This window comes from Cucurbita pepo, chromosome LG09 (assembly GCF_002806865.2).
Source record: "Cucurbita pepo subsp. pepo cultivar mu-cu-16 chromosome LG09, ASM280686v2, whole genome shotgun sequence".
NCBI lineage: Eukaryota > Viridiplantae > Streptophyta > Magnoliopsida > Cucurbitales > Cucurbitaceae > Cucurbita > Cucurbita pepo.
The window spans coordinates 7,961,767-7,977,379 of record NC_036646.1 but is presented as its reverse complement, the minus strand read 5'-3'; the positions used below and the strand labels follow the sequence as shown (position 1 = coordinate 7,977,379).

Sequence of the window (15,613 nt, the reverse complement as noted above, 5' to 3'; positions counted from 1 at the left end):
GGTAACCTCTCCCTAGTGTATGCGTTTTAAAATCGTGAGACTGACGACGGTGCGTAACCGGCCAAAGGGGACAATATCTGTTAGGGGTGAACTTAGGTTGTTATAGATGGTATCAGAGCCAGACATCATGTGGTGTGCTAGCGAGGACGCTGGGTTTGCAAAGGGGGTGGATTGTGAGATCGCACATCGGTTGAAGAGGAGAACAAATCATTTTTTATAAGGTATGGTAACCTACCCCTAGCAGACATGTTTTAAAACAGTGTGGAAGACTGAATTCTTTATAAAAGTGTGGAAACCTCTACTTGATAGACACGTTTTAAAATCGTGAGATTGACGACGATACGTAACAGGCTAAAGCAAATAATATTTGCTAGCTGTGAACTTAGGCTGTTACAGATGATATCAGAGCGACACTAGGTCTGCAAAGGGGGTGGATGGTGAGATCCCACATCGGTTGGATAGGGGAACGAAACATTTTTTTTATAAGGTGTGGTAACCTACCCCTAGCAGATGCGTTTTAAAATCGTGATACTGAATTCTTTGTACACGTATGAAAGACTAAATATATTTATAAGGGCGTGGAAACCTCTCCGTAACAAACACGTTTTAAAATCGTGAGACTGTCAGTGATATGTAATAGGTCAAAGCCTTTATAAGGTGTGGAAACAAACCTCTTCTAACAGACATGTTTTAAAATCGTAACGGGTCAGAATAGACAATATCTATTAGCTGTGAGCTCGAGCTATTACACATTTTTTTTTTCGAATGTCGGGAATAGAAAAAAGGGCAAATTGGGAATAATTAAATTGTGGTGAGTTGGAAAAGAAATAGAAAATAAAAGAAAGGATAAGAATATGGGAAAATGGTGGGTGAGGTGTTCACATGATCAAAACCTGTGATTCTGAAATGGATGAAACAATGGAAGCTGTTTCCTCAATTTGTTTACCCTAATTTTGCTTTATTTCCTCATCTGCCGCCATAATCCATTCATATTTATTTCTTATTTATTTATTTATTTTTATAATTTATATTGACNAAAAAAAAAAAAAAAAAAAAAAAAAAAAAAAAAAATACAATTATTTTCTTGCGGAAAATGGAATTTATGGTGTGAAATTACTTTTTTGAACATGGCAATGCCAACGGACACGCGGTTTCGTTCACACTCACACTTTCACACCAAAAGAGAAAGTTTAATAAATTCCCATTTTCGTAATTTCCAATTTGTGTTAATCTTGTGGGCCCCCCCCATATATTTTTGGAACCACGCTTTAAAACAGCTCAATTGGATAAACTCGACCCAACTTAACTCAACCGGTATGTCAAGGATTACATTAGGAATATGAGTCGGATTAGATTGGATAAATTCATAAATTTTTTAAAAATTAAATCGAGTTAAATTGAATTAATATGAACTTATGGTTGTTAGATGTGTTGGATGAAAGTGTCCCACATCGGTTAATTTAGGGAATGGTCATGAGTTTATAATCAAAGAATACACTCTCCATTGGCACGAGACCTTTTGGGGAAGACCAGAGCAAAGTTATTGTGTCGTCTAACATAGTATCAGAGCCATGCCCTAAACTTAGTCGTGCCGAGGGAAGCAGTAAATGATTAAGACTCCAAAGGAGTCGAGCCTCGATTAAGAGGAGGTGTTGGATGAAAGTCCCACATTGAATATGATCTAGAATCGTGTTTGTTCTAACAATAATTGAGTCAGAGTCTAAAAATTAACCGGACCTTAAATTCAAAATAAATAAATAAAAACACTACTAAATTAGATGAGACAATATAATTATTTATTTTATTTTTTGAAAAGGAAGATATTAAAAATATAGAGAAAAATATGAGAATATTGTATTATTAAAGTAGGGGATTGCTATGTATGTGTAGGTTTGGGCCAAGTTAGAAAGGTACATATGGGCCATGGCCTTTCAGTGGTGGCTCATTTTCGTCTCATAAGGTCAAAGGAATAAAAACTACAAAGGCTTTGGATTAAGCAATATTCTATTCATTTAGTGCATAATTAGTATAAACTTTCACATGATTCATTAATAAGATTCTATGCTTCAATGATTGAGCCAAATCTAATGAAAATGAAACATGTTTTGTGATTAAATGACTCATCCTATGATGATATACAAACTCAACTTCTACGTCCAATTGGGTGTCTATATCAACTAGATACACCTTCCTTTTCCTTTTTCAGTGATTGAATCGTCAAAACAAGTACTGTGATCACGTCACAGGAGAATGCTGGAGTTGTAATAGTCCAAGTCCATCACTAGCTGTTATTATCTTATTTGGGGCTTTCTTGTTCGGGTTTTCCCTCGAGGTTTTTAAAGAATGTTTTGTTCCCCTCTCTTAGGATCTTAGAATCCACCTCCTTTATCTTCGTTCCTCTCTCTAACCAATATGAGATCTCACAATCCACCTCCGTTGCATTGTCTTCTTTTAACTCAGGCTCATTACTAGCATATGTTGTCTTACTTTCCATACCCTTATAGACAATAATTTGTTCCCCACCACTAACAGATATTGTCTTGGTTTCCACGCTCTTATAAACAATAATTTGTACCCCTCTCTAACCAACATGAGCCCTTATAAACAATAATTCGGTCCCCACTCTAATCGATGTGAGATCTCACAATCCACCTCCCTTATATTGTCTTCTTTAGTCCAAGTCCACCACTAGCAAATATTGTTTATTTGGGTGTTTTCCCTTTTGGGTTTCGCCTCAAGATTTTTAATACACGTTTGCTCAGAAAATGTTTCCACACCCTTATAAAAAAATGCTTCGTTCCCCTCTTCAACCGATGTGTGATCTCTCAATCTACCTCCCTTTTGGGCTCAACGTTCTCACTGACACTTGTTCCTCTCTCCAATTGATATGGGATCTCACAATCCACACCCCAGGCCAGCGTCCTCGCTGGCATACTACCCAGTGTCCACCCCCTTTGAGGCCTAGCATCCTCGTTGACGCACTACCCAGTATCTAACTCTGATATCATTTGTAACAGCCCATGCCCACCACTAGCAAGTATTGTCCTGTTTAGACTTTCCTTTTCAAGTTGCAGATATTGTCATCTTTTGACTTTGCTTTCCTTCAGCCAAAGATAGGTTTTTATAGTATTGTAAAAAATGATTGGTTTCCTTCTCGGATGTGAGATTTCACGTAAGCCATTATGTATCGATTCTATATACGGTGATTATTAGAGACATGCAGATTTTGTAATCTATGAAGGGGACGGTCTCATTAAAATAAAAAATCATATTTATTGGTTGCAATTTGCAAGAAGATTGTAATGTAAACGAATGGTCCACTGTGTCAGACCCTATGCTGCCTGCTTCCCAATTCTCCACTACTCATCCTCCCTAAAACCCTATGTATTATATACATTTATGACAGAGATTGCAGAATCTGAATTGAAACCGCCATGGACCCGACATGAAGGAATCTAATCTATCTTATTAGGGTTTATACTCACATTAATTGGCAGACTAAAGTAAGCATTGTTGAAGGCAATAATAAGCACTTTAAGCATATCCTCCTCCTCCTCCTTTCCCCATTTCAACTCCTCTGTTCTTAGCAGGGAAATCAGTGTCATGAACAAACCTTCTCCAGTACCAATGCTTCTTCCAAACTTGGCTCATTTCTTCAATAGGAATGCCCTTTGTCTCAGGCAAGAACAAGGCTACGAAGATGGACATGACCACAACAAAGAAGGCGAAGAATATGAACAACCCAAATTTCATATGGCACAGCATTGTCAAGAACACTTGTGCAATTACGAACGTGAAGAACATGTTGACTGAAACGTTTACACTTTGAGCAGCTGAACGAATCTCTAATGGAAAGATTTCACTTGGCACAAGCCAACCTAGAGGCCCCCATGACCATGCGAACCCTGCAACATATATGCAAATGAACAACACCACCACTATGGCATACCATTTGGGTATCGTATCCGGGTTCCCACTTACTCCAAATTTTGCTCCAATGGCTGCTGCCACAACCGCCTGCAAAAACCAAACACGATCAACATTTGAACTTCACGTTCTATCTAACATCTGTTGAAGATTGTTGGGAGAGAGCCCTACGTTGGCTAATTTAGGATTGATCATGGGTTTATAAGTAAACAATACACGTCCATTGGTACGAAGCCGTTCGGGGAAGGCCAACGCAAAGTCATGAGAGCTTATGCTCAAAGTGGACATATCATACCATTGCAGAGATTCGTGGTTTCTAACGTGATATTAGAGTTATACTCTTAACTTAGCCATGTCAATAGAATCTTCAAATGTCGAACAAAGAAGTTGTGAAACTCGAAAGTGTAGTCAAAAGTGACTCAAGTGTCGAACAAATGATGTATTTTATTTGAAGACTCCAGAGAATGTGTGATATCACACATTCATTGGAGAGGAGAACGAAACACCCTTTATAAGGATGTGAAAACCTTTTCCTAGCAAGCGTTTTAAAAACCTCGAGGGGAAGCCCGTAAGGGGAAGCCCAGCCCAAAGAGGACAATATATGCTAGCGGTGGGCGTGGGCCATTACAGAAGGAGTCGAGCCTCGATTAAGGGGAGGCTGTTCGAGGGCTCCATAGGCCTCATGGAAAGCTCTATAATGTATTTTGTTTGAGGGGAGGATTGTTGTGGATTGTTATCATGAATGATCATGTGTTTATAAGTAAAAGAATACATACCTGACAGATAAACATTTGAACTCCACCTTCAAGGAAAAGAAACCTCCGTCCCCATTTATCGACACTGTAGATCGACACAACAGTAGCACCAACGTTAACGAAACCAGTGATCACAGCTGACATCAAAGCAGCATTGCTTTCGAACCCGATAGTGTCGAAAAGAACAGGAGCATAGAACATAATGACATTGATGCCGGTGAGTTGTTGGAAGAAGGGAATCAAGATGGCCACACAGAGATGGGGTCTATATTTTCTGTTTAAAAGATTAGTCCAAGGATTCTGCACTTTCTTTGACTCATCACTGGCTGCAACAAGATCATTAAACTCTTCATCAATGTCATCAACTCCACGGATTCTTTTCAGTTGCTGTCGAGCCTTGTCGTTGCGTCCTCGCTCGATCATGGAGTTCGGAGTGTCGGGAAGAATCAACGATCCAACAGAGATTATAAGAGCAGGCACCACAGCTCCGCCCAAACTCAAACGCCATCCCCAACCACCTTCGATCTTCACGAAGAGATAGTTCCACACATTGGCTATCAAAATCCCAATTGTAATCGACAATTGAAAACCAATATTCAGAGCTCCTCTGTATTTGTATGGAGCCGTTTCAGACAGATAGAGCGGCACAGACTGTAAAAAACAAAACAAAAAAACAGCCCATTCAACATTGGATTTGACCTACGATCGGAATTATGTCGAAACAAGTACAAGAGCCAAATGAAAAACTTGAAAAACTTATTCTACTCGTAATTCTCCTAAAGTTACTCAATAAGTTAGTGACTCATTCTATCGAGTCAAGTTTGTAAGCTCACAATCTCCTCCGTAGACTTGACTTCGTTCGAGATTTTTCACTCCCAACAGTTTCCGCATCTCTACAAACTTAACCCTTACCAAGGCCTTGGTTAGAATATATGCACGTTGCTCTCTAGTGCATACGAACTCTACAACAATTTGTCCCTTCTCAACACACTCACGGATGAAGTGGAAGCGAGTGTCAATATGTTTGCTGTGTCTGTGAAATACTAGATTCTTCATCAGTGCAATTGCAGATCTGTTGTCGACGTAGAGAGTTTCCGACTTTAGTTCACTTCTAGTCACTTCGCTCAACAAATTTCTCAGCCATAATGCTTGGCACGACACTGCAGGTTGCTGCCATGAACTCGGCCCCACAGGAAGATAGTGTCACATTTCGCTGCTTCTAAGATTGCCAAGAGATCAAATTTCCGTTGAAATAAAATATCATTTATGCGGTGCTTTTTCTATCGTTAATGTCTCTAGCTAAATCACTATCGGTAAAACCGACTAGTTTTTCAGGACCTTACCCTCTTTGATACTTCAACACGTAGCTTGTGGTTCCCTTCACATAGTGGAGAATATGCTTAACCGCTTGATGATGCATCATAGTGGGTTTTTGTATGTACTTACTCATTATTCTAACAACATATGAAAGGTCCAAACGAGTATGAGTCAAGTACCTTAGACTTTCGATGACATGCCTATACTTAGTGGAATTCACCAAGTTTCTTTCATCATCTTTCCCGAGTTGTAACTTTGCTTCCATGGGATACTTGATCGGGTTGCACTCTGCTATCTTAAATTACTGCAACAACTTCTTAGCATAGGCCGATTGCTTTAGCATGATGCAATCTTTCTTTTGGTCCACTTCAATACCGAGGTAGTACGTGAGTAACTCGAGATCAGTCATCTCCAATTCTTTCATCATTTGCTGCTTGAACTCTTTGACACCTTCCACACTTGAACTAGTGACGAACAGGTCATCAACGGACACGCCAACTATGAGTGTTTCAGTCCCATTGTTTCTTGTATTCACTGCTTGTTCTTGCAAGCACTTCATAAATAGACTCTTTAAGCTTTTGTCCAGACATATGTTCCACGCCCTCGGTGCTTGCCGTATACCATAGAAGCCCTTTGACAACTTGTACACTTTATGTTCTTCGGCTTTGATGACAAGCCCTTCAGGATGGGCAACATACACTTCTTCTTGGAGGTCACCATTTAGGAATGCTGATTTGACGTCCAAGTGATGGACCTCCCACCCGTGCTGAGTTGTGAAGGCAAGAATCAACCTTACAGTGTCCAGTCTGGCCACAACGCGAAAACCTCCTCAAAATCAACTCCTTGTCTTTACACGTACCCCTTCGCCACAAGTCTTGCTTTATGCTTGATGACATTTCCTTCACTATTCTTCTTCAACTTAAACACCCACTTCAAACTGATGGGCTTATGTCTGAACGGTAAGTTAGTTAATGTCCATGTCTTGTTCTTCTCAATGGCTTCAAGCTCTTTTTGCATGGCCTCCTACCACATCGTCTTAGTTGTTGCCTCACGGTAAGGTTGTCAACTCCTCGGCCACGAGCAACACTAACTCATCCGGATCTAATTCTTCTTCAAATGTATCCGCATAAATTTCAGCATGAGAACATAACTTCTTTGGTCCATCCTCTGTTCTGGAATAACTTCTTTGGTCCATCCTCTGTTGTGGATCCTCCTTTGCTCTCGCCTGAGCTCCCTGGTTCTGGAGTGTCCATCATGCCTTTCGGTGTCACTGGTGATGACATGTGTGGANTTAGTTCACTTCTAGTCACTTCGCTCAACAAATTTCTCAGCCATAATGCTTGGCACGACACTGCAGGTTGCTGCCATGAACTCGGCCCCACAGGAAGATAGTGTCACATTTCGCTGCTTCTAAGATTGCCAAGAGATCAAATTTCCGTTGAAATAAAATATCATTTATGCGGTGCTTTTTCTATCGTTAATGTCTCTAGCTAAATCACTATCGGTAAAACCGACTAGTTTTTCAGGACCTTACCCTCTTTGATACTTCAACACGTAGCTTGTGGTTCCCTTCACATAGTGGAGAATATGCTTAACCGCTTGATGATGCATCATAGTGGGTTTTTGTATGTACTTACTCATTATTCTAACAACATATGAAAGGTCCAAACGAGTATGAGTCAAGTACCTTAGACTTTCGATGACATGCCTATACTTAGTGGAATTCACCAAGTTTCTTTCATCATCTTTCCCGAGTTGTAACTTTGCTTCCATGGGATACTTGATCGGGTTGCACTCTGCTATCTTAAATTACTGCAACAACTTCTTAGCATAGGCCGATTGCTTTAGCATGATGCAATCTTTCTTTTGGTCCACTTCAATACCGAGGTAGTACGTGAGTAACTCGAGATCAGTCATCTCCAATTCTTTCATCATTTGCTGCTTGAACTCTTTGACACCTTCCACACTTGAACTAGTGACGAACAGGTCATCAACGGACACGCCAACTATGAGTGTTTCAGTCCCATTGTTTCTTGTATTCACTGCTTGTTCTTGCAAGCACTTCATAAATAGACTCTTTAAGCTTTTGTCCAGACATATGTTCCACGCCCTCGGTGCTTGCCGTATACCATAGAAGCCCTTTGACAACTTGTACACTTTATGTTCTTCGGCTTTGATGACAAGCCCTTCAGGATGGGCAACATACACTTCTTCTTGGAGGTCACCATTTAGGAATGCTGATTTGACGTCCAAGTGATGGACCTCCCACCCGTGCTGAGTTGTGAAGGCAAGAATCAACCTTACAGTGTCCAGTCTGGCCACAACGCGAAAACCTCCTCAAAATCAACTCCTTGTCTTTACACGTACCCCTTCGCCACAAGTCTTGCTTTATGCTTGATGACATTTCCTTCACTATTCTTCTTCAACTTAAACACCCACTTCAAACTGATGGGCTTATGTCTGAACGGTAAGTTAGTTAATGTCCATGTCTTGTTCTTCTCAATGGCTTCAAGCTCTTTTTGCATGGCCTCCTACCACATCGTCTTAGTTGTTGCCTCACGGTAAGGTTGTCAACTCCTCGGCCACGAGCAACACTAACTCATCCGGATCTAATTCTTCTTCAAATGTATCCGCATAAATTTCAGCATGAGAACATAACTTCTTTGGTCCATCCTCTGTTCTGGAATAACTTCTTTGGTCCATCCTCTGTTGTGGATCCTCCTTTGCTCTCGCCTGAGCTCCCTGGTTCTGGAGTGTCCATCATGCCTTTCGGTGTCACTGGTGATGACATGTGTGGATTTGTTGGTGTTGTTGTAGGAGCACTTTCTAGATCTGTTGCATCTTCCTCTTCTTCCCGAGTTTAGACTCTCTAACAATCTACTTGTTATCGCCAACACTGCACCAATCCCACTTCTTCTCTTCTTCGAATATGACATCCCTACTTACATAAATAGGGAAGTGGGCAGGCTGGTCTCTAATAGTATCTTGTACAGGCGGTTATGCGACAGTTTTACCTTCATCAACAAGGTTCCATTTATGTCGAACATTTTAAAAATGAGCCAACCAACTCCACTCTACTTCATTCTTCCGTCATTTGACCAAGATTGGTAATGTTACTCTTCAAGTTTGGGATATAGTATACATTGGTCGATTGGTAATGTTACTCTTCAAGTTTGGTCAGTAAACGTTGGTCGTCATTCTTGCATTGGAACAAGATGGATCCTTTGCCTTGGATCGGTACAATTGATCCATCACCAAACTTCACGTTTACAATAAGCTTCTCATCAAGCTCCTTGAACTTTGTTCGATCTCCGGTCATGTAGTTATTTGCTCTGTTGTCAAGGTACCACATGTTGGTCTCCACTTGATCTTCTCATTTTGTGAGAAGGTTCGCCATAACCTTTTATTCGTTGAGCATCAACAGGCTGGGCATCTTCTAGGCCAACATCAGTTCAAGCTCTTGATCTTGCTTGAGTGTGAGATTTGCCTCCTCATCTCGCTTCTTCTTGCGGCACTCTACTGCATAGTGTCCATATTTTCCACAAGAGTAACACTTGATCATACTTTTGTCCTTTTAGTGTTGGCTTGTCATGGGTTTGTGAGGTATTGCCACGACCTCCTCTACCACCACGTCCACGACCATGTCCATGACTACGTTCACGATCTCTGTTTTCCTTGTTATGGCTGTCACGTCCTCTCGCACTTGAAAAAATGAGTCAACCACATCATTCTTTTTCGTCCGTGCGAGCCACTCTTCATGCGTGAGTAAGAGGTGTTTTTCCTCCTCTTTGTCTTCATAGCCAAAGCCTCTCCTCATGGACCTTCAGACGACCAACGACCTCCTCAACTGACATGTTCTTGAGGTCGCCGAACTGCTCGATGGAGGTAACAATTTGCATGAATCTTGGAGGAACTGCTCGAAGGAACTTCTTGACGACGGAGATCTCCTCCACCATGTTGCCTAAGGAACAGATGCCGCTGACGATCGTCGCCAACTTCATGGCAAAGTCGTCTATTGACTCACCATCCTTCATGCAGANTGGAACAAGATGGATCCTTTGCCTTGGATCGGTACAATTGATCCATCACCAAACTTCACGTTTACAATAAGCTTCTCATCAAGCTCCTTGAACTTTGTTCGATCTCCGGTCATGTAGTTATTTGCTCTGTTGTCAAGGTACCACATGTTGGTCTCCACTTGATCTTCTCATTTTGTGAGAAGGTTCGCCATAACCTTTTATTCGTTGAGCATCAACAGGCTGGGCATCTTCTAGGCCAACATCAGTTCAAGCTCTTGATCTTGCTTGAGTGTGAGATTTGCCTCCTCATCTCGCTTCTTCTTGCGGCACTCTACTGCATAGTGTCCATATTTTCCACAAGAGTAACACTTGATCATACTTTTGTCCTTTTAGTGTTGGCTTGTCATGGGTTTGTGAGGTATTGCCACGACCTCCTCTACCACCACGTCCACGACCATGTCCATGACTACGTTCACGATCTCTGTTTTCCTTGTTATGGCTGTCACGTCCTCTCGCACTTGAAAAAATGAGTCAACCACATCATTCTTTTTCGTCCGTGCGAGCCACTCTTCATGCGTGAGTAAGAGGTGTTTTTCCTCCTCTTTGTCTTCATAGCCAAAGCCTCTCCTCATGGACCTTCAGACGACCAACGACCTCCTCAACTGACATGTTCTTGAGGTCGCCGAACTGCTCGATGGAGGTAACAATTTGCATGAATCTTGGAGGAACTGCTCGAAGGAACTTCTTGACGACGGAGATCTCCTCCACCATGTTGCCTAAGGAACAGATGCCGCTGACGATCGTCGCCAACTTCATGGCAAAGTCGTCTATTGACTCACCATCCTTCATGCAGATAGCCTCGAACTCACTCTTCAAGGTTTGCACCTTTGCTTCCTTGACACATTCTACACCCACATGCATTTTTTGCAACGTCTCCCACGTTCCTTTGCCGAATCCTTCTCTGCCAACATGAGAAGAATGTCATTTGGAACTGCTTGGTAGATGACGGCAAGAGTCATCGATCCTTAAGCTCTTCAATGTCACCATGCTCGATGATGTCCCACACGCCTTGTGCCTGTAAGTTGACATGCATCTTGATCAACCATACCGTGTAGTTACTCCTCGTGAGTAACAGGTATTGGAGCATTACACTCCCCTCCTTTCCACTCTTTATCATTGCCACTTCTCCTCCGATGACTTTGTATAGTGACGACATTTATTTTGGATCCTAGAAACTCTAATACCAAATGTTGGATTTGACCCACGATCAGAATTACATCGAAACAAGTACAAGATTCAATGAAAAATTTGAGGGAAGAGAGCTTTTTGAACCTAAGAAAACCTTAATCCCCTTTTTAATTCTCTTGTTGTGTTGTTGGGAAGAAAGCATACTTTGTTTCCTAAACTTTTACTCATGTTAACAACTATTAAACATCTTGTTAACTAAAGCATAAAACTTAGTGAACAACTACAAAACTTGGTCCATAATTTAGCAACTACCAATTCTACTATTGTTAGTAAGTTATTTTACTAAGTCTACCAATTATTCTCAAAGTTACTCGATAAGTGAGTGAGTTATTTATTAAGTAAAGTTTATAAACTCCATTCAAAATAGAGTAATAAGAAATATCCACTCAATTTTGAAAAAGAAAGGAAACCCATTTTTTATTTCATGATTATGACATATAAACAACATAAATTAATGGAAAAAACAACCCCAGTTGTGTTTGTCAAAATGTTTCACCATCGCTCTCTGTTTCTAATTTGTGGGCTCAAAACAGAGCAAAAAACAGAGGAAGGTACCTGATTGGCAAAGCCGATGCCAAAACCAAGCAAAATACGGCCGATAATAAGCATTTCAACGTTCTTAGCAGCACCATTAATGATAGCACCGGCGCAAAACAGAACACCACCGAACAACATAGACAATTTCCTCCCAAATTTACGCGTCACCGTCGACGCAACCAACGACGACAACAGCGCCGCTAAGTAAAGCGACGACGTGAACAACGTCAACGTTACACTGTCGTACTGACAGTACTGGTTCGTCGTTTGGTTCTCGTGCTTCTTCCTGAACACCGACGGGAAGAATTTCTTCAAGAACGAGTCCATGGAAGTCACCCCACCTACACCGATCGACCCACCAAAACAAAATCAACAAAAAGAAAAACCCATTTAGCTCAAAACCATTACTGAGGAATCCGTACCTGAAATCCCAATATCGTAGCCGAAAATCAGACCGCCCATGGCGGCAACGACACATGTTAAAGTGACATACAGAGTAAGGTTGCAGGGATACTCCTTTTTACTGCCGCCGACGGCGATTCCGACAGCCGGCATTTTGGATCAAGCTCAAACAACAACAATATGAACTAGAAATTAGACAGCAGAAGGAGAGAAAGAGTAGCGACAGGGTTAGAGTTGGGAAATATTATTAATTATAGAGAAGATGGTCAACTTCAACCAATAAATTATTTAAAAATAATTTAGACATGGTAAAACGTTGGATTTCGATAATCCGCCAGAGAAATCCTTTCTTTTCGGTGAGAGGAAATTGTGGACAGTAGGNTCGAACTCACTCTTCAAGGTTTGCACCTTTGCTTCCTTGACACATTCTACACCCACATGCATTTTTTGCAACGTCTCCCACGTTCCTTTGCCGAATCCTTCTCTGCCAACATGAGAAGAATGTCATTTGGAACTGCTTGGTAGATGACGGCAAGAGTCATCGATCCTTAAGCTCTTCAATGTCACCATGCTCGATGATGTCCCACACGCCTTGTGCCTGTAAGTTGACATGCATCTTGATCAACCATACCGTGTAGTTACTCCTCGTGAGTAACAGGTATTGGAGCATTACACTCCCCTCCTTTCCACTCTTTATCATTGCCACTTCTCCTCCGATGACTTTGTATAGTGACGACATTTATTTTGGATCCTAGAAACTCTAATACCAAATGTTGGATTTGACCCACGATCAGAATTACATCGAAACAAGTACAAGATTCAATGAAAAATTTGAGGGAAGAGAGCTTTTTGAACCTAAGAAAACCTTAATCCCCTTTTTAATTCTCTTGTTGTGTTGTTGGGAAGAAAGCATACTTTGTTTCCTAAACTTTTACTCATGTTAACAACTATTAAACATCTTGTTAACTAAAGCATAAAACTTAGTGAACAACTACAAAACTTGGTCCATAATTTAGCAACTACCAATTCTACTATTGTTAGTAAGTTATTTTACTAAGTCTACCAATTATTCTCAAAGTTACTCGATAAGTGAGTGAGTTATTTATTAAGTAAAGTTTATAAACTCCATTCAAAATAGAGTAATAAGAAATATCCACTCAATTTTGAAAAAGAAAGGAAACCCATTTTTTATTTCATGATTATGACATATAAACAACATAAATTAATGGAAAAAACAACCCCAGTTGTGTTTGTCAAAATGTTTCACCATCGCTCTCTGTTTCTAATTTGTGGGCTCAAAACAGAGCAAAAAACAGAGGAAGGTACCTGATTGGCAAAGCCGATGCCAAAACCAAGCAAAATACGGCCGATAATAAGCATTTCAACGTTCTTAGCAGCACCATTAATGATAGCACCGGCGCAAAACAGAACACCACCGAACAACATAGACAATTTCCTCCCAAATTTACGCGTCACCGTCGACGCAACCAACGACGACAACAGCGCCGCTAAGTAAAGCGACGACGTGAACAACGTCAACGTTACACTGTCGTACTGACAGTACTGGTTCGTCGTTTGGTTCTCGTGCTTCTTCCTGAACACCGACGGGAAGAATTTCTTCAAGAACGAGTCCATGGAAGTCACCCCACCTACACCGATCGACCCACCAAAACAAAATCAACAAAAAGAAAAACCCATTTAGCTCAAAACCATTACTGAGGAATCCGTACCTGAAATCCCAATATCGTAGCCGAAAATCAGACCGCCCATGGCGGCAACGACACATGTTAAAGTGACATACAGAGTAAGGTTGCAGGGATACTCCTTTTTACTGCCGCCGACGGCGATTCCGACAGCCGGCATTTTGGATCAAGCTCAAACAACAACAATATGAACTAGAAATTAGACAGCAGAAGGAGAGAAAGAGTAGCGACAGGGTTAGAGTTGGGAAATATTATTAATTATAGAGAAGATGGTCAACTTCAACCAATAAATTATTTAAAAATAATTTAGACATGGTAAAACGTTGGATTTCGATAATCCGCCAGAGAAATCCTTTCTTTTCGGTGAGAGGAAATTGTGGACAGTAGGTTGTTGGAAGAAAAATAAAATGCATAAAATAACAGAGAAGGACGGAAAGTTTGATTGCTTTCAAAATCAGGTTGTGAAATCTTATAAACAAATTTTCTATTTAGCCCCTTCCTAAATTGCCGTCTAAAAATGGGTGGAGAGTGGCAACTGAATCGTGCCACTTCCTACCGTCTAAGAATTCGCTAATTACGTGTTTGTCAAATGGTCCAACACAAAATTAAATATAAACGTGTGAATCTAAATAAAGAAAAAGAAAGGTTTTATCTCAGTATAAGAACAGGTGGGTTTTGTAATTTAAGGATTATTTTCCTTAAATCCATGCGTTGAAATTTCGTGTTTTTTTTTTTTTTTTTATAATTATTTTATAAAAAATTGAGTTTTGTTAAAGATATATATATTTTTTTTTTAAAATAATAATTAATTAATTTGATGATGTGTCAATACCATAAGCCTTTAACCCCCTAATATCAAGTTGTGAGATCAGCTGAAACATGCAAGTTGGAGGTGACTAGGAATAACCAGTCAACGCCGGTCAAATGGGAATACTAATTCCATTAAAGACAAAAAACAAAACAAAGATCGTGGAAAATTCTATGGAGTTTATGCAATACTACACATGATAAGCTTATCCATAATTTGAGTGAATCAAGGTCTTCGGTTTAGAGGTCTAATGAGTTGGATTGGGTTAGGTTAGGTCTTCGGTTTAGAGGTCTAATGAGTTGGATTGGGTTAGATTAGGTCTTCGGTTTAGAGGTCTAATGAGTTGGATTGGGTTAGATTAGGTCTTCGGTTTAGAGGTCTAATGAGTTGGATTGGGTTAGGTTAGGTCTTCGGTTTAGAGGTCTAATGAGTTGGATTGGGTTAGATTAGGTCTTCGGTTTAGAGGTCTAATGAGTTGGATTGGGTTAGGTTAGGTCTTCGGTTTAGAGGTCTAATGAGTTGGATTGGGTTAGATTAGGTCTTCGGTTTAGAGGTCTAATGAGTTGGATTGGGTTAGGTTAGGTCTTCGGTTTAGAGGTCTAATGAGTTGGATTGGGTTAGATTAGGTCTTCGGTTTAAAGGTCTAATGAGTTGGATTGGGTTAGGTTAGGTCTAAAATCTTATAGAACTTAAATATCGATACATCACCAACATTGGTTAGAATGGTACGGTAAGTTTGCAACCCTATTTTCGGAGTAGTTGAGTTGATTCAACAAAAAAGTTATTAACCCACAAACCGATTCAAATTAAATTAACAAACTCAACGTTCATTGTTTGAGTTAATTAATTAAAGTTGGTTAGATTACTAAGTCATATGAATATCTCTATTCAATATTG

At 40.4% G+C, this 15,613-nt stretch overlaps 1 protein-coding gene across 2 annotated transcripts; it reads right to left on the bottom strand.

Moving 5' to 3' along the window:
* Positions 1-3,519: 3,519 nt before the first annotated feature.
* Positions 3,520-14,086, bottom strand: LOC111802607 (sugar carrier protein C-like). Of its 2 annotated transcripts, none has more exons than XM_023687044.1 (4): positions 13,936-14,086; positions 13,532-13,854; positions 4,704-5,333; positions 3,520-4,017 (listed from the first exon to the last, which is right to left on the bottom strand). In XM_023687044.1, exons 1-4 carry the CDS (start codon positions 14,066-14,068, stop codon positions 3,535-3,537), a joined length of 1,569 nt encoding a protein of 522 aa, XP_023542812.1. In that variant the 5' UTR covers positions 14,069-14,086; the 3' UTR covers positions 3,520-3,534. The 2 variants fall into 2 exon arrangements, with proteins under 2 accessions (XP_023542812.1, XP_023542810.1); XM_023687042.1 differs by lacking the exons at positions 13,532-13,854; positions 13,936-14,086 and adding exons at positions 11,822-12,144; positions 12,226-12,376.
* Between the last annotated feature and the right edge of the window lie 1,527 nt (positions 14,087-15,613).

Bases quoted from the DNA above. Each gene is read 5' to 3' on its own strand.
- LOC111802607 (XM_023687044.1), bottom strand. From the start codon at position 14,068: ATGCCGGCTGTCGGAATCGCCGTCGGCGGCAGTAAAAAGGAGTATCCC. The intron at 13,855-13,935 runs GTACGGATTCCT...CGATCGGTGTAG, and splicing joins CTACGATATTGGGATTTCAG to GTGGGGTGACTTCCATGGAC. The intron at 5,334-13,531 runs GTACCTTCCTCT...TGTTTTTTACAG, and splicing joins GCATCGGCTTTGCCAATCAG to TCTGTGCCGCTCTATCTGTC.